The 17,665-nt window shown below is 45.3% G+C and overlaps 1 protein-coding gene and 1 long non-coding RNA gene across 4 annotated transcripts in view; one reads left to right on the plus strand and one right to left on the minus strand.

Annotated features, from left to right (window-relative positions):
* GNA14 (G protein subunit alpha 14) overlaps positions 1-13,190 on the plus strand; it is a 191,942-nt gene extending 178,752 nt beyond the window's left edge. For 2 of the 3 annotated variants that reach the window (XM_057720470.1, XM_057720471.1), the window contains 5 exons: positions 3,969-4,123; positions 6,708-6,836; positions 8,353-8,482; positions 10,901-11,054; positions 12,063-13,190. In XM_057720470.1, the coding sequence (XP_057576453.1) occupies positions 3,969-4,123; positions 6,708-6,836; positions 8,353-8,482; positions 10,901-11,054; positions 12,063-12,253 (759 nt within the window). In that variant the 3' untranslated portion in view covers positions 12,254-13,190. Of the gene's footprint in view, positions 1-3,968; positions 4,124-6,707; positions 6,837-8,352; positions 8,483-10,684; positions 10,802-10,900; positions 11,055-12,062 lie in introns of those variants that run through there. The other variant, XR_009051213.1, reaches the window with a different exon arrangement.
* Positions 4,117-16,783, minus strand: LOC130844220 (uncharacterized). The gene is made up of 4 exons (XR_009051214.1): positions 16,717-16,783; positions 14,813-14,940; positions 9,074-9,324; positions 4,117-6,997 (listed from the first exon to the last, which is right to left on the minus strand). It is a non-coding gene; the product is annotated as an uncharacterized LOC130844220 (long non-coding RNA).
* Positions 16,784-17,665: the final 882 nt, after the last annotated feature.

Consider the following 17,665-nt stretch of genomic DNA (forward strand, 5'->3'; position numbering starts at 1 on the left):
AGGCTCACACTCTGTGTGTGAAACTACTTAGCCAAGCCAGACGGAAATCTGCACAGAAGCCCACTTTTTAAAAACATACACTGTTAATGTGCAAAAGTCATTCATATTTCAATGAAATTTATTTAAAAACCAGGTCACCCTCTTCCTCCTTCCTCTCTGCCCCTTATAACAGTTGCCTCTGGAACATTCTCTGGGGGCTCAGCTGTGCTGCTCTCTCCACCAGCCATCCCCGTGATGACTTGTGACTAAAGAACACATCCGTATCAGGTCAGTTTTTGTTTTTGTTTTTGGCTGTGCCACGCGGCTTGTGGGATCTTCGTTTCCCCCGACCAGGCCACGGCGGTGAAAGCACAGAGTCCTAACCACTGGACCATCAGGGAATTCCCCCTCGCCAGGCCATTCTTGGTCAGAGTGACACAAAGAACTCCTCTGACTGCAGAGTCTTTCTAGATAAATGGAGACTAAAGAGACAACTAACTAAATGCAACATGTGAGTCTAGACTGGGCAGATGAAGGACATTTGTGGGACAACTGCCATACTTCGGATAGGTCTGAGGAGTAGATTACAATATTGCATCAATGTTAATTTCCTGATTTTGATCATTATATATGATTACATAATATGATTATATTATGTCTGTCTTTAGGAAATCATACTGAAGTCTTTAGAGATAAAGAGACATTGAAGCTGCAGTTTCCTTTCAAATATTTCCAGAAAAAAGTATGTATGTGCGTTACGTGTGCATGTGGGGTGTGTCTGTGAACACGTGTGGAGGGAGTGGGGATGCATGAAAAAGGTAGGAGATTATGAACATTTGGGCAATCCTGAAAGGCAAAGAGGAACCCTTTCTAACCTGTTCCCCACCTTTTTCCAAGTCTTAAATCATTTCAAAAATAAGAAGTTAAAAAAAAAAAATGATCCAGACAGGTAGGAGAGCTAACCAGGAGGAGCCAAAGACAGACAGGAGACCTCTGAACCTGGAATCCTTTTGGGCACCTTACGTCTGGTCTGTCCCAAATCAAAGTTCCAATTGTTGGGTTTCTGAGGAGCCTCTGTTCTCCTCTTCTTTCAAGCAAGATTCCCCCCAAATCTCCTCACTTGGCTGAACAGACAGTATGTCTTTCTCAGGTGGCTGAGTTCCCCTGGTTACCTGAAATCCCAGGCCTGTGTCTTTTCCCCACGTTCCAGCCCTCCTCCCAGGAGCCAATGTAGAAGCCATATTCCTCTGCGATATCTCACTTGGATCCACTTTTCCTATCTACTGGAAGAGCCAAACACTGGGTTCATCCATCGCAACATGTATCAGTCATGATAGAGTGGGTTCAGCTGCAGTAACAAACTTCCCCCAAAGTGCAGCTTACTTAAAACAACACAAGTTGAGTTCTCACTCATGCTGCATGTGCAGTATGGTGTGTTAGCTCGTGAGTCGCTCAGGGAAGCCTGACGGATGGAGGCTCCGTCTTGTCTCGTGATAATCACCACAGCAGACAAAAGGCAATGTGGTGAGTTACTCACTGGTTCTTTAAAGTTTCTTCCTAAAAGAGACAAACGTTGCTTCTGCTCATGTTTCCTTCACCACTTACTACAATCCGTCATTGCTTGTGTCAGGAGAATAGAAAGAAATATGTGTAACATCCCTGATGAGTCTCACAGGGCTACCTCTCAGCAGGTTAGCTGAATTTAACAGTTACGTGTCAGAGAGGAGCACAAGAGGTCTGCACCCAAAAAGCAAAGATGCTGACTGCATCAGGGGTACAGTGGGAAAGAAAGATTGGCCAAGAGTCACCAGAATGGTTCTTCCACTAGGAGGCTTTCCTGTCTCCCAGCTCCTCTGTGTTCCCACCGTGCCCTGCACAGGCTTCCATTATCCTGCTCTAGTGTTCTTTCACTGTCACTTCCCCCTGGTTTTCCGTCTGTTGGAGACGTTTTTACGTGCACCACAGGTGTTTACTGGGTGCCTGCATCCATAAAGGGCACCTGTTATTTGCCAGGCACTGCACGAGGTTCTGGGATGTAAGGATAAAGAAGACATTGGCTCTGCCCTTGTGGCATTTCCTGACTTGTCATGAAGATAGAAAAACAGATACTTTAGAGCTACGCCCAAGTCAGCACCCTGACCACACTTGGCGTGGCCAAATGGGGTATCCTGGGAAGCTCTCTCACCCACATTCTCCAGTGGAGACCATCTGATCATATTTGGGACGTGGGAGAGTGGCAAGAGGAGGGGAGGAAGTGGGAGACAGCCAGAGAGAGCAGCGAATGGAGAACGTGGGTGTGTCTGTACAGAGCAGAAGGGCCAACAATAGGACACATGACACACAGTGTGCCAGTGGGCAGGATTAGAAGTGCTGGTGTAATGGCTTCACTGTGTTCTGTTTTGGCAAAGAAGAAATACTTATTAGGCATCTATTGCAATAATAAGGCTAGTTCTGCTTACATTTGGGTGATACTTTATAAATCAGGTTTCCATGAAAGTCACTGGCTCCTCTTACAAATGACGATGCTGAGGCAGGGAATCTATTGGGCTCCTTAAAAGTCCCAACTGTGAACTACTTAGAATTCAGGGTCCTGATTCCCTGCCCAGGCACTTCCCACTAACTCATCCTGCCTAGACCTTGTTTGAGACTCTACAAAGGTCCTTTGCCTGCCTGAGGATCCCCCAGTCTCAGGGAAGAGTTTATATTCACTCTTAATGGATCTAGGGCAAACTCATGTTGATTTAATCACAGCCCTCGGTTTTACTCTGAGTCGGGTGGATCTCCCTTTCCTCCAACTTCCTGTTGGGTTTCCTGATGAACAACGCGAGATAATGGTGACTTTTCAAGGGGTGCAGTATACACTTAAGGAGATCACAGCTGCCAAAGGATGCTTTGCTGACTCACAGCTGCCAGTGAATAGCCAGCTCTGCGTGATGTAATTGCCGTGAGATAACAGCAAGATGGGAGAGGGAAGAGGAGGCTGGGCTCCTGTCTCCCTCAGCAGGATTCTCTTGTTTGCTGCAACATGCCGCCAAGGATGGGATGCTGAGTCTCTGGGGCCAACACGGGGATGTGTTGTGGATACAGGCCAGTCTTACCCTTTTTATTTGCTAAGGTTTGGAAAGATTTCTGGCCTCTTGCTTGCCATCTGTTGATTAGATGAGATAATACATGTAGAGCCCTGGGCACAGAGTAAGTGGGTAATAAATGATAACGGCTGTAACACTAACAATTACAACAATAATGATCTTAACAATTACTGTGATAACAGAGCAACAGTATTAGAGCAATAATTATTTAATAATGATGGAAATAGTAAACATAATATTAGAGCAATCAGTGGCATGGCGTGGGGGTTGCAGTGGGTGTGGTCCGCCCAGTGGGAAAGTTTTATTAGTGATGCATGATAATGGAAAGCAGACTGTATGAGAACTCTCTGTACTTTCCTCTCAGTTTTGCTGTGAGCTTAAAACTGCTCTAAAAAATAAAGCCTATTAAAACATCTTTTAAAAAATAAAGAGAAAAAAGCAAGCAGACGCATTTCCTGCACTGGGGTGGACCCGCTTACCCCACCCTTGGTATGCTACTAACAATAATGTTGTTTTTAAATTGTTCCATTGCTATGCAGATATTCAAACGAGTTGCATGTTAATGAGGAAGTAATGTTTGTTAGCATGATAATAATCAATGATGATCAATCGTTCCAGTGTTTGTGTATTCACCACAGGGTGTTGAATGCCGGTGAAACTGGCCCCTGGGGGCTGCTCTCTGTGGTGCTCTCCACTGTTACGTGGGCACATCACGTCCACCCAGTGAGGCTGCAACTGCGTGGCGTGGCTGTGAGCAGCTCTTCTGGAGAGCACCCACACACCCCAGCACCTAGGGACATCTTCCCTAATCCACAGACCAGGGCACGTCTTGTCCCCAAGTCACCCATGTGTTGGCTTCCTTTCCTTTGCCTAACAAAAGGTTCTCTTTCCTCTGAGCAGGAAAATGCCCAGCTGATCAGAGAGGTGGAAGTAGACAAGGTCTCTGCACTCTCCGGGGACCAGGTGGAGGCCATCAAGCAGCTCTGGCAGGACCCGGGAATCCAGGAGTGTTATGACAGGAGGAGGGAATACCAGCTGTCAGACTCTGCCAAATAGTGAGTACAGAGCCCCAGGCTGCGGCCACGCAAAGTGCTTTCAGGCAAGCATTGGTCACACTTCAAGGGGGAGAAATGAGCTGCTTGCTAAACGGTGGGCACTCCAAGGCAACACGACCTCCCTTCTGCCTGTCTGTATCCTACTCTTACTTTCGGTGCCTCTCTTCCTGCCTCCTAAAATCTTCAGTCCCCCCGTGGAGCCCCAGGTAGCTCTCCTTGCCCGTAGCTACCTTCCCCCGTCAAGCTCTAAGCCTCTGTCCTTTTCAATGAGAGGGTAAATGAGGGCTTCTCTTGGTGGTGGGACTGATCTCATGTGGGGTCCTGAAATTGTCTGATTTAAACCAGGACTACATCTGCTTCTGGCTTCTACTTTCCCCTCTCCATTTCCCTCTGCCTTCTGGTTTGCTGGTCAGTAGACAGCAAGTCCAGTTGCCCTAAAATCTAAAATCAGAATTTAGACCAGCAGTGCAATACACCCGTCAGTGGCTGATCTGGTGCTGCCCTCTAGTGGGAGAGATAGGCTCTGCGGGCCCAGCCAAGGAGAAAGCTCAGCCTGGGAGCCGTTTGTTTGCAGACACATTATATTTATTTTGGATCCATAAGACTCTAGTTTTAAATCAGTAATCCATTAAGGTAAAAAGAAATAGGTGGTTCTGCATGCAAACTATCCCACAGAGATCACATAATTTGATTTTCTTAAGAATCTCCCAAGGCACTGCCTCTGTCAGCCAGATCTCAGCAAATAGCTGGACCATGGTCCTTCTTGAAGGGGTGAGGATTCCTGCTTCTGCAGCTCAGCTCCTTCCCTCTTGCTCGGTGTCATTTCCACCCTCTGAGGGCCCTGGAATCCCTTCCCCAGACCCGTCCCCTTCTCTTCAGTTGCTGTCATTGCTCTCCTGTGGGTGGGTCATTCACCCATCATCTGGACAAGCCAGCGGGCAGGAAAGCAAACCAGAATCTTACCTCCTCAGATTCACTGGCCTCCCTCTGACATTTGTCCGAGGCTGTGTTGAATGGCGTTAATCCAGGTTAGCACAACCAATCTGAGTCCGGGAACATTTAGGTCCAACATTGCAGCAAAGCAGGAAAAGGAAAGAAGAGAAGCCCCGATAAGCTGTTGGATCAGCATGTAAGACAGCTGGCAGGAAGGAAGGCATATCCCAGGAAGAGGGCAGACTGCCTTTGACAGCTGGGGCGCCAGGGACGGCTCCAAGTCAGCCAGGGCGGCCCTGGCCCTTCCCTGGGACGGCTGTGTCATTCGCTTCTGCGAAGGCCCTGGAGAGTAGCTGGTGCTCTTGATGTAGATCAACTTGGAGGCGACTCATTGGGCCTGCTGTAGAAGTCAGTGGAGCCCTGAAAACTGGGGCAAGTCCATTGAGAAGAATGTGGGGAGGGATGAGGTGGGGCACAGAGCTGCAACAGAGGAAATGGCACTCACAAACCCGGACCGTGCCCCGCCTCTGCACTAGCAAGGCCCAGGTCAGTGGCTGTCATCCACGCTGCTGGAGCTGTCTGCTTATTGGGACAGGCATTCATCTCACAGAAGTGCGGCGTGTGTCTGCTGTGTGCCAGACACGGAGGTAAGGGCTACAGGTACAACCAGTGCCCTCTGCCCTGAAGGAACCGACCGTCTGGAAGGAGACAGGTATAAATCAAAATGTCACACACGGAAGTCCATGACGATAGCCCTGAGGCCAGAATGAGGGTGTGGGGCAGAGAAGGCTGACCCAGTGGTGTGCTTCCTGTGCTGAGGGCTGCACGTGAATGGGGTTTGCCGGTTACTCTTGGCTCCCCTCCGTGCCACCTGTTCAGCCCTAGCGGACCCGGGTGAGCTCTGGCTGTGCAGGGGGAGGGGGGAGGTGTGTGGGGACGGGGGGAGGGGGGAGGCCTCCGTGTGCAGGGTGCTCCAAGCCCCCAACGCTGTCATGGGCCACGGCCTCAGTTATTTACTCAAAAGTGCCTTTTTAAAAGGCCTTAAGATGAAAAAGCAGACGCGTCCTCTTGTTTTGCCACAGAAAAAGTGACATGTTTTAAGCTTAGGGCTTTAATATTTGGCCAAAAAATAATCCAAACACGTTTTGGGTTATTTTAGGAGGTGTTTGATTTCCCAGTGTAACAAGGAACTTTTTCTTATTTTGAGAGGACTTCCCACTGGCCTGTTTTATGTCTTTATGTTTTCTTAAAAGCGCTAATTCATTGAGCCAAGTGTCCAAAATCAGCATCAGCATCTAATGTTCTTGGATGAGGGCGTGTGGGAGGCAGAAGGGCCCTGGGGTGGAGGAGGACAGATGAGATGTCCGAGAGCCAGTTCCAACCTCCTCCTCCTGTGGCCCCACTGGCCCCCTCACCGGCCAGAGGGATGGGGCTGAGAACCATGAGGAGGAGAGGCGAGATCTGCAGATTTCCCGGAAGGCCCACGAAGGCTTCTGATCCACCGTCTCTCCACACAGTTGCAGGAGGGCTGGAGTGTTGGCTCTCACAAAAGTCCCTGATGAATCTGAGTGGGGGTCGCTGTGATGGGGGTGACTGCCCTGGCGTGGGAGGGGCACTCCTCCCTCCTCAGCATCTTGTTCTCTGACATCAGTTACCTGACTGACATTGACCGGATCGCCATGCCATCGTTCGTGCCAACGCAGCAGGATGTGCTTCGCGTCCGAGTGCCCACAACAGGCATCATTGAGTATCCATTTGACTTGGAAAACATCATCTTTCGGTAAGTCTGTCACCCTGACACAGTCCATAAAGAATCTGTCCAGGCTTAGACGTTCCTAAGTGGATTCTTAAATGTGTTACCGCTGAAAGGGTTTATATCTCTTAGGGCAGTAATGGCGCGCCGCATCACAGGGTGTTTCGAATTGTGGTTGGTCTCAAGTCCTACAGTGGAGACAAACACATCTTATTCTGGTCCGCTTAGAGAAGAAAAGAGACTCCCTACTGATGCGTGGAATGATTCTTATGTGTAAAACACACACACACAGGTGTATATTTTCTGTAACCCACAGACTGAAGATACTGGTGTCTTTTCCCTTAAGTTGAATATTTCTCTTCCCTTCTATTCTCTTCTCCAAGATTTATCACTGCAAATTTCAAAGCACTTTGATATCCATTAGTTCCCTTGTTCCTGCTAATACCTGTTACCCATGCTTGTCTAGTTGACACGGCACAAGGACAGTCCTGCCATGTCCAGGTCCTGCCTGTACCCCCACTGCACCTCAGTACTTCTGGAGCACTGTCACATCAGGGGAGCCCTCTGGTCGAGCCCCTTGATATTCTGCATCTCTGTGAGCACATGCCCTGTGCCTGTGCCCATGAATGTATCCAAATCTTTTCAGAATCAGCTGCTGCTTGCACCTTCCAAAATCTGAATCTGGTCCACAGTTGTATTCTCTTCAGCCCACTTGACGTTTTAAAATTTTTTTGAGCCAATATTTAAAGATGGCTTAAGACAGTTGCTATCTCTTGGTAAGCTGGAGGATGGTTTCTCTTGAAAAGTTGGAAGATCTGGTCTAATAGCGAGCCTGCGTCTTTGTCCAGCTGCGCTTGCTGCAGTGGTGCAGCAGCCATCCCTTCAGACGGGGCCCAGCGCTCTTGAAGTGCGCTGCTTTTCTACTCTAGAGAGGCCTCCTGGACTCATTTCCATAAAGTGCCTGACCCTGGAACACTCGAGCTTGTGGTTGATCCTTGGGCTATGATCCCCTGAACGTGTTCCAAAGACACAGATAAAGGTTTTGGGTTTCCATCTCGGACGGACGCCACTTGCAGGTCTTTCTAGGGAGGTGGTGGCACCCAGCTAATGCAGAAAGGATCTGTGGACTAACTGAGGAGCCAGGGAGCCAGGAAGGGGCGTGGGCCTGAAGGAAGCGGAGTGGTCTGGAAGCTTTCCTGCCGTTCTGCCCTTTGGTGTCTGGTATCCTGGTACTCTACGGTGGTGAGGGCCACACCCAAGTGGATGCTTGAGCTTTCTGTCTGGACTATTACAGCAGCTTCCTAACCAGTGTCCCCAAGCAGGCTCCACCTCACTGACCTCTGCACACATCTTTCGTAACTTCGCTTACATTCTGTGCCTCCTTTGCTAGGAAACGTCCATTGGTTCCTCACTGCCTAAAGCAGTGGTGCTCAAGCATTTTAATCTTAGGATCCCTTTTTATTCTTAAACATTATTGAGGACCCTAAAGAGTGCTGATTTCCATGTCCTTTTCCCTCAAAGACTCATATGTTCTATTGAACAGGATGGTGGATGTTGGTGGCCAGAGATCTGAAAGACGGAAATGGATTCACTGCTTTGAGAGTGTCACCTCCATCATTTTTTTGGTTGCTCTCAGTGAATATGACCAGGTCCTGGCTGAGTGTGACAATGAGGTATGCCGGGTGGGGAGCTTGGTTAGCTGCGGAAGTCAGACACCTATTTCTGCAGTTTGCAAGAAGCCGGCCAGCTCTGGCATTAGACCCTGTCGCTGAGGTTAAATCACCTTGCTCTTCAAAGTGTAGTCTGTGGGCTAGCAGCCAGGCATCCCCGGGTGCTTGTCCGAGACGCATACCTTCTGAATCAACCCACACCAAAGAAATCCGGGCTTTTAAGAGCCAAGGTCACTTGAGACTCACTGACCTGGAATCCTGGTTCTTAAACTTAGATGTACACTGAAATTCCCAAGGGCCCTTAAAGAAAAACCTGGCAGCTGGGTCCAGCCCCAGAGATGCATGTACTGGGTGGTGTGTGTGGCCTGAGCTTGGGGATCTCATCTAATGTGCTACGAAGGGTAGAGCTGCTCAAAAGCATGGGTCTCAGCCGTGGCTGCATATTGGGGAGTTTTTTTTTTTTAAAAACATCTTTAGGACCCTAGAGTAGAGATTGCTATTGCCTGGTTTTGAGCTGGGGGTATTTTCACTAAGCCCTCTGGGGATGTTAATATTCAGCCAAAGTTGAACAACACTATTCTTAATAAACTTTACCTGAGAACAGGTTTCCCAGCCTCCGCGGCCCATGGCGCTCCCAAATTAGGTCCCTAGCTGTGTTGGCATGGCGAGTGGTTGCCAGATGCTACGATCTGTCCTGGGGCTGCCTGGGATAGCATCTGCCCTTCGCTTCCCCTGGAAGGGACTTGCTCAGGGCAGCTGGGACCGATCCACCCCAGTCAGGCATTCGGTGTCCTCTGCAGCATTGCCGTGGTGCTGGCTGGGTGAACTGCATAAGCGGGATCTGCCTGGAAACAGAGGAGAACCATCCCAGTCACTTCTTTGTGAGGTTGGGGGTATTTTCTGTGTGATAACCATTGTCTATTTCCCTACCCTTTGCACAAGACCACTTGACCTTTTAGAAGTAGGGCATGAAAGTAAATCAGTAAAGAATTCTGTCCAGGATTAGGCAATAATTATGAACACTATTTCTTGAGAGCTGACTTTTCTGTGAGGAGCACAGTTACATTAGCTAATGAGTGGAGGATTAGCCCATTTACTAGTGTCATTGTGCAAAGAAGAATAGAAATCTCGGCTGCTGCCCAGCTCTTCTAGTGGAGATTTTTTTTAAAAAAGCAAAGGTATTGGGTTATCAATATGAAAAATTAGCTCCAAATTTGTTTCAGGAATTACTTAGGATATTTCTCAGGAAATTCAAAAGATTAGTCAGGTGCGCCAGGGATAAATACCTTAGCCTGATATGCTTAGAAATTAAACATTTTCTCCTCTCTGAAAAATCCTAGGTATTTGGAAAAAATTAAGTGGTTGCCACGCCAGACTTTCCCCTCCTGGTTGTGCATGGGTATTGCATCCACTCGCTATGCTGTTATAGGAGGTGTTGTTTCCTATGTTGTATTTCCTTGGAGATCATTATTGTTAAGATTATAATAAATTTTAAAGAAGCTTTAAAAACAAGTGAGATGTTACCTGTCTGGTAATAAATTCCAGAAATGATCCCCCAAAAATGTACTGAGTGGGAGAATGGGCCCAGGTGTTGGGAGTTGGAGGAACAGACATTTAGGGCATGTCCTTCTGAAGCTGGTGTGCTGGGCTTCTGTGTTTCTCAGTCTGAAGGAAGGAAGGAAAGTGTTTCTTTCCTCTTAGAAACACTTGAGAGCACAATGCTAGCTAGAACACCTATTGTCACCAGATAAGATTTATAAGTACTTCCCATAAATTAGGGTCATTTAATATTTTCTTGCCAGTGTCTAATGTTCAGAAATTATTACTGTCCTGCATCACTTCCACTAGATTGTACTGCTATACGGTCTTGGGAAAGTATTTAAGTTCCGTGGACAACAGTATGCTCAGCCATACAATGGGGGCCTGCTCCCCTTGGAGAGCTCGGCTGTGTTGCACAGTGTCCAGCGTGGTGCAGGGCAGGTGCTCAGTCGCTTTAGTTCCCTTCCCTGCCAGCGTTGAGCATTCCTAAGGGCGGTGGCCCTGCCAGAAGAGCCTTCCTTCCTCTCATTGTCACCGGCCTCCTAACACCCAGTCGGGAAGCCCACACCCAGTTAAAGGGTGTCTCAGGTCTGAACTGCCCCCACTTGGTAATCCCACAGTTATACACAGAAGACTTTCTTATATCCTTATGCGTTTTGGGACCAGAGAAGAGTTTATGTGCTACAGGAGAGGAGATCCAGAAGGGGGTGATTGAGAGGGTCGGGACCACGGAAGTAGAAGCAGGAGGCCCCATTCACTCACCAGCCTGGAGACGTCAGCTGGGTAAGAGGAGGATGGATGGATGAAGCCAGTGATTTGATGTGGTGTTCTCAAAGCACTGCTTTTCTTTCTAATTTATCCCATCTCTTGTTTTTCACTTAGAACCGCATGGAAGAGAGCAAAGCCTTATTTAAAACCATCATCACCTACCCCTGGTTTCTGAACTCATCAGTGATTTTGTTCTTAAACAAGAAGGATCTTTTGGAAGAGAAAATCATGTACTCTCATCTGATTAGCTATTTTCCAGAATATACCGGTAAGTAAGTGTCCACCCTGTCGACCTGACCTCCCTGGCGTCAGTTCTCAGCATGGCTCACAGGGGCCTCCCTGATCTGCCTCTAACAGACTTTCTCCACTTCTGAACGGAAGCTGCAGTTGAATCATTGTGTGTTTTCACCTTGGCACCTCCACACACGCCTCTCCCAGTGCCTGGAATACACGGCCAACTCCTTTGCTAGCTCCGCTTTGTTCTTTGAGACCCAGCTCAGGCACCTCCTCCTCTGGGAAGTCTTTCTGATACTCCCCCCACCCCATCCATAGCAGGTGCACCCCCCCCCCCCCCCATGCTCCCTTGACAGCCTGGGCTCGCCTTGGTCTCTCCTGGCCTTCAGCTGTCGCCCCAGTCAGATCCTGAGGGCAGAGACTGTGCCTGACTCATCTTTGCACTTCGAGCGCCAGTCAGGGCACCCGGCACTTCTTAAAGTGTGGCAGCCTCTATCAGACACAGGGTAGACGCTGAAGTTAGCTGTGTGACCTAGCCAAGGTAGGAGAGTTTAGGCCCTCTAATTATTTCTGGTGCAGAAACATTACCAAGTTTAACATTGATGTTTAGAGGAACAGTGTTTAAATACTCTTTTTCCTTTTATCAGCCACATTGCCATGTAGTATACAGTGCTCGAGCTTTAGAATCAGACTTGGGTGCCTAGTTATGTCAGTCCTCATATTCTTTCTCTTCCCTCTCCTAGTTCACTTAAGGATTACCTCTTCAAAAGTGGTCCCAATGAGAATAAATTAGGTCACTATTTTTCAACAAATCTCCTTAAAGTATGAGTTTTACATACCTGTGGACACTAAAATAGTCTTCTGCAGGTTCACAGTAAGGTATAATAAAAATAATATCCCAAGTAAATGAGTCTCTAGAAATAAGGTGGCTCAAGGAAGGATTCCAAATAAGAATAAGAGTACACTGAGAATGATTTTGGGAAGGACCTAGTGGTGACTTGGTATCTTTCTTTTTTATTCCTCTAACTGCCCTCATCACTAGGACCAAAGCAAGATGTCAAAGCTGCCAGAGACTTTATCCTGAAACTCTATCAAGATCAGAATCCTGACAAAGAGAAAGTCATCTATTCCCACTTCACGTGTGCTACAGACACAGAGAATATCCGCTTTGTGTTTGCTGCTGTGAAAGACACAATTCTACAACTAAACTTAAGAGAATTCAACCTAGTTTAAAAGCTGCTGCCCACTTCTCACCCAGGCCAGAAAACCAGTTTTGCAAGCTCCTTGTGTTTTATTTGCAAGTGCTTCTGACAGCACCGGCCCAGCCCACTAGGTGGCACCAAGTCCATCATGCAGGCCACAGGGACAGGGATGGGTGATGGAGCTTGTAAGATATTTGAGTTTAGCAACACTTTTTCAAAGTCTTTATTCCCAAATTGTTTTTACATTTCTTTTCTTGACTTTAGGCTGTAGGATTTTGTGTAATTTTTGAATTTGATATTTTATAGAATTTTAAAAAGCCACTGTGATTTATGATTTTTTTTAAATTGAAATGTGTGTAATAATAGCCATTAAAAAAATCACATAACAGAGGAGCCTATCACTTTAAAGGTAATGCTTTGAGACCTCTAGGATTATCTTTTTTTTTTAAATTAAATCTTATAATGGAGTGTTTTTCTCTCTTCATGCTGAAGTATGCTTTTAACATGCAACCAAAGATTTTTTTTAAAAAAACAGTTGGTTCTTCTTTGTGTTACCTTTCTAAGTCAAATTAATGACAGTATCAGTACCTCTAATTTAGTTTTGCCACAATTTGAAACCAAATTCACTATGAAACCAAAGTAGACAAAAGATAAATGGGCTCTAAATAGTATATATGTTGTATTGGTGAAAAATGTATGTTTATATCTATATATTCCAATGTAGACAACCAGGTCTTAAAAACTTATGAAATGGCTAAAAGCCCAAATTGTTTAACAAATGTAAAGTAACCCCTGCCAAAGTTCTGATCGCTACCACAGATTTGCTGTCTGAACCGTGTATGCTGTGCCTTTCTGAGAAGGCTAAGAATATACCACTTTCCATTAGCATTGGATTATGCTGTGCTTCTTTGAGTTCATGGCTGATTGATAGTTCTGCTCCTAAAAATAAAAACGCTGTGGCTTTAACAGTTAATAACTCAGAAACTTTCTAAATGTCCTTATAGGAGAGGAAAAATAATTTTCCCTCCACCCTTCTAGGTTCTTGGCTGAGACCTCGCCCCTATAATAAAAGATTAATAGGAGAAAAATAACAAGTCTAACACCACGTATACCTCCTATATACATGGGAGCTACCCTGGAAAACGGAGTTAAACTGCCCTGAAATGGCCCAAGCCATCATCTTAAATACCTTCTTCAGTTAAAGACACAAGAAAGGTGGTGGAGGAGGGAAGGTCGGTTATGGGAGATTAACAGGTAAAGCACAGTAAAAAAGGGTAAGGTTGTTTTGCAGGATTAAGTTGGGCACCTTCTCCTCTGATAAAGAGTTTTGTGTCATTTAGAGTCATCCTTTTCTTCTAGGTACAGAGAGGGAGACATGCTTAAAATGGAGAGTTCCCTTATAAATATAAATTTCCCTTACAAAAGGGTAACTTCTACTAGGTTTCCAGAGCTTTCCCTGTGTCGGTTGTTTCCCAAAAGCACATGAAAAGATGCTCAATGTCACTAATTATTAGAGAAATGGAAATCAAAACTACAATGAAGTGTCACCTCATACCAGTCAGAATGGCCATCATAAGAAATCTACAAACAAATGCTGGAGAGGGTGTGTAGAAAAGGGAACCCTCCTACACTGTTGGTGGGAATGTAAATTGGTATAGCCAATATTAAGAACAATGGAGGTTCCTTAAAAAACCAAAAATGACCCAACCATATAACCCAGCAATCCAACTACTGGGCATATACCCAGAGAACACCATAATTCAAAAAGATACATGCACCCCAATGTTCATTGCAGCACTATTTACAATAGCCAGGACATGGAAGCAACCTAAACGTCCATTGACAGATGAATGGATAAAGATGTGGCATATAAATACAATGGAATATTACTCACCCATAAAAAGAATGAAATAATGCCATTTGTAGAAACATGGATGGACCTAGAGATTGTCATACTAAGTGAAGTTAGAAAGGGAAAGATAAATATCATATGATATTTCTTATATGTGGAATCTAAAAAAAATGGTACAAATGAACTTATTTACAAAACAGAAATAGAGTCACAGATGTGGAAAACATGATTACCAAGGGGGAAGGGCAGGAAGGGATACACTGAGAGATTGGGATTGACACATACACACTGCTATATATAAAATAGATAACTACTAAGTACCTGCAGTATAGTACAAGGAACTCAATACTCTGTAATGACCTATATGGGAAAAGAATCTCAAACAAACAAACAAAATAATCAGCTCAAAGTAATCCTTATACTAAAGAGGCATATTTTGGGGTGGCATATTTTGCTCCCCTTCAGTCCTGTCTTTAAAAGCTCAGTGAGGGACTTCCCTGGTGGTCCAGTGGGTAAGACTCTGTGCTCCCAATGCAGGGGGCCCAGGTTTGATCTCTGGTCTGGGAACCAGATCCCGCATGCCCCAACTAAAGATCTCACATGCCGCAGTGAAGACCTGGAGCAGCATGCATGCATGCAAGAATGAATGACTGAATCAGTCAATCAATAAAATTTCACTGAAGTTTCACAGTCCAGAAGCTAAGCTGATAGACTGCTCTATTATTTCACTGAACTAACCTCTTAATCTTGAGGACAGGTCAGTTCAGTTAAATAGTTGTGTCTCATTTCAGGAGCTGGTGTTGAAGGTGGGTCCCGAAGTTAGCCTTATATTGTGTGAGCAATTAGGTATTTAATAGGAGGCATGTCTATGGAAACAAAAGAAAAATGAAAGTTGGTGGCTGGGGCAAATTATAAACTCAGCCTGAGTCCTGAAGGCAGCCAGTCAGAGTTCTAGATGGGGTTGAAACATCTTCTGCACTTTGAATTTCTCTGATGTCATCAGATGTTCAGATAAACTTCCTGAGTGGTCCACAGCAATAGGCACAAAGATGATCTAAACATGAGCCTTGGGGCCCTTTCTCTGAAGTTTATGTCAATCCATTCATACTCAGTTTGCAGTACTTTGGGAAATACTTTTGCAAAAGCAAAACTATAATTTTCATAAGTGACAAAAGACTTAAAAATAGCCATGGTTAAAGATCTAATGAGCCTTCATTAAAATGCAATTGACAAGGAAATATGTTTATTTCTGTGACATACATTTTCAGGTAATAACTAGAATTACAAGTGATAATATTAGGACACAACAGATTTCTAGGAACTTCATATAATTTGTTCTTGATTTCCATTCCAACTAAGATGGAAATAAAAACATTCCTATGTTCTGGAGCTTTACGGTTTAGTGCAATTTACCTTTGTAAAGTCTGTATGAAGCATTCAACGAAGGCCTTCGAATGCTCTCCTTGAGTGTACAGTTCAACCTTGGACCAGTTCCCTTTTGCTTCTATCATCCCATAAACACTAACCCCCAGCTGATCCACCTCCTGATCATCTGCAGGAGAGCCTGGGAGAAATTCTGGTCATCTGTTTCTTCGCAGGGGGAGGGGGGAAGGGGCCCACTAGGGGGCCGTCTGGTTTGTCTGATAACTGCGGTATGATCATGGGTGGGAAGAATACTCCTGAGCATCCAATCAAGGTCCTTGTGAGTGAGGTTGTGAATGGCCACTGATCCTTCTAACTCTTCTCTAAATCTGGTAGGATCTTCTGAAAGTGCAGGCAAAAGGGGCTTTGTAATCCTATCTTGTTAAAAGAGTCCCTAAGGCGAGACACTATTCCTTTGTGTCCTCTTTTCAATTTAATTTTTCCATAGGTACTAATAAGACAATTCCTTAGAATGAGAGCTCTCTAAATTTTTTTTCAAATTTTATAAAAGTTTTTCCAATTCAAAAGATCCATCATCTGGCCATTGATGAGTAGGATCTTCAATGGTATATTAATCTCAATACAACTCAAACCAATAAGGCTTTTTATGATTTACCTGTGGATGCAAGCATTGTCCCCTAAGACACTGCAAAAGATGCAGGTCTAATAATATCAAGAAAGTTCACTCCCAGAGTTAGCCTAAGCAAAGACCTTCTTTGTGACAGGTGGTCAGAATGATATACTGAAAACAATCTGTCAGGCTTTCTATGAGAACATTAAACATCTCCAGTCACAAACCTGTTAATCTGTAATACCATGCAGACACTACTGGAATGGGGCTTTTCCATCACTAACAAGACAACAAAGGTTGAGATGCCAAAGGCCCCTTATGGACTGGGACCCCTTAAGACAAACTCCCCTGAGAGCTGGCACAGTGGGACAAAGAGAATGCTACTTGTCACAGTGTGTTTTGAATCTCCATCCTATAGGGTGGCTGCCAGATACACGCCGATACTAGTATCTTCCAGCTGGTGATGACCAGAGAGAGTATTCTTACTAGTCAAAAAGCCAAGCTCTCAAGACAAAGAACAAGATGAAAGGAAAACCTTAACTGGCCTACGGTTCTCCTCCTTTGACAAATGACACAAAAAACAGAGACAACATAAGACACTGACCATCTATAGAAGGGAAAGGGATCAACAAAAAACAAGAGTACTTACAACAAAATCTTTACCAGAGTCTTTTATACTCAAGGAACTAATTCACACGAGTATTTTCTTCTCTCAGTCTAAATTTGGAAAGGAAAGAATAAGGTGAAATTTCCCCTTTCTCAACTGGGCCCTATAGACAGAGATCCAAGAGAGCTGACTTTGGTAAGAATTCTTACCCCTTTGCTGGCTTCTGTCAGTTTTCCAGGTTCCTATCTTCAGGCTCCAGAAGCAGTGTTTCAGCAGGTCCCATCATGGGTCTCCAAACTGTCAGTGAGGAAAAAAAATTTTCCCCCTGCAGACATTCAGACATTCTAGGTTCTTGGCTGAGACTCCACCCCTGTAATAAAAGACAGATTAACAGAAGAAAAACAGATAGAAAACAAGTAACATGGATACCTCCTGTATACATGGGGGAGACCCTGGAAAACTCCCCCAAATGGCCCACGCCATCACCTTAAAGACCTTCTTCCGCTAGGGACACAAGAAAAATGTTGGGAGGTGGAGAAAGCCAGTTAAGGGAAGTTACCAGGAAAAACACAATAAACAGGGTAAGGTTGTTATACAGATTTAAGTTGGGTATCTTCACCATTATTATGAGTTTCTTGTGGTTTAGAGTCATCCTTCTCTTTCTGGTACAGATTAGAAGACACCCTTACAAATAAAAATTTCTCATAAATGTAAATATCTCCTACAAATGAGTAACTTCTACAAGATTTTTAGAGCTTTTCTTGTGTCTGTTTCTTAAAGATAATCCTTATGCCAAAGAGGCACATTTTGGGGTGGCATATTCTGCTCCCTTTCATCCTCCCTTTGAGGCAAGTGCATTCATCACCACATTGAGGTTCCCTTTGTAGCTGGCTCAGTAAAGCAGAAGCAGAATCACCTAGGAAGTGCAGAGTGCTTCAAAGCAAAGGCCCAAGATGGTTTTGTTTCCGCTTTTTATTTGAAGGTGTGTACA

Source organism: Hippopotamus amphibius, chromosome 2 (genome assembly GCF_030028045.1).
Source record: "Hippopotamus amphibius kiboko isolate mHipAmp2 chromosome 2, mHipAmp2.hap2, whole genome shotgun sequence".
Classification (NCBI taxonomy): domain Eukaryota; kingdom Metazoa; phylum Chordata; class Mammalia; order Artiodactyla; family Hippopotamidae; genus Hippopotamus; species Hippopotamus amphibius.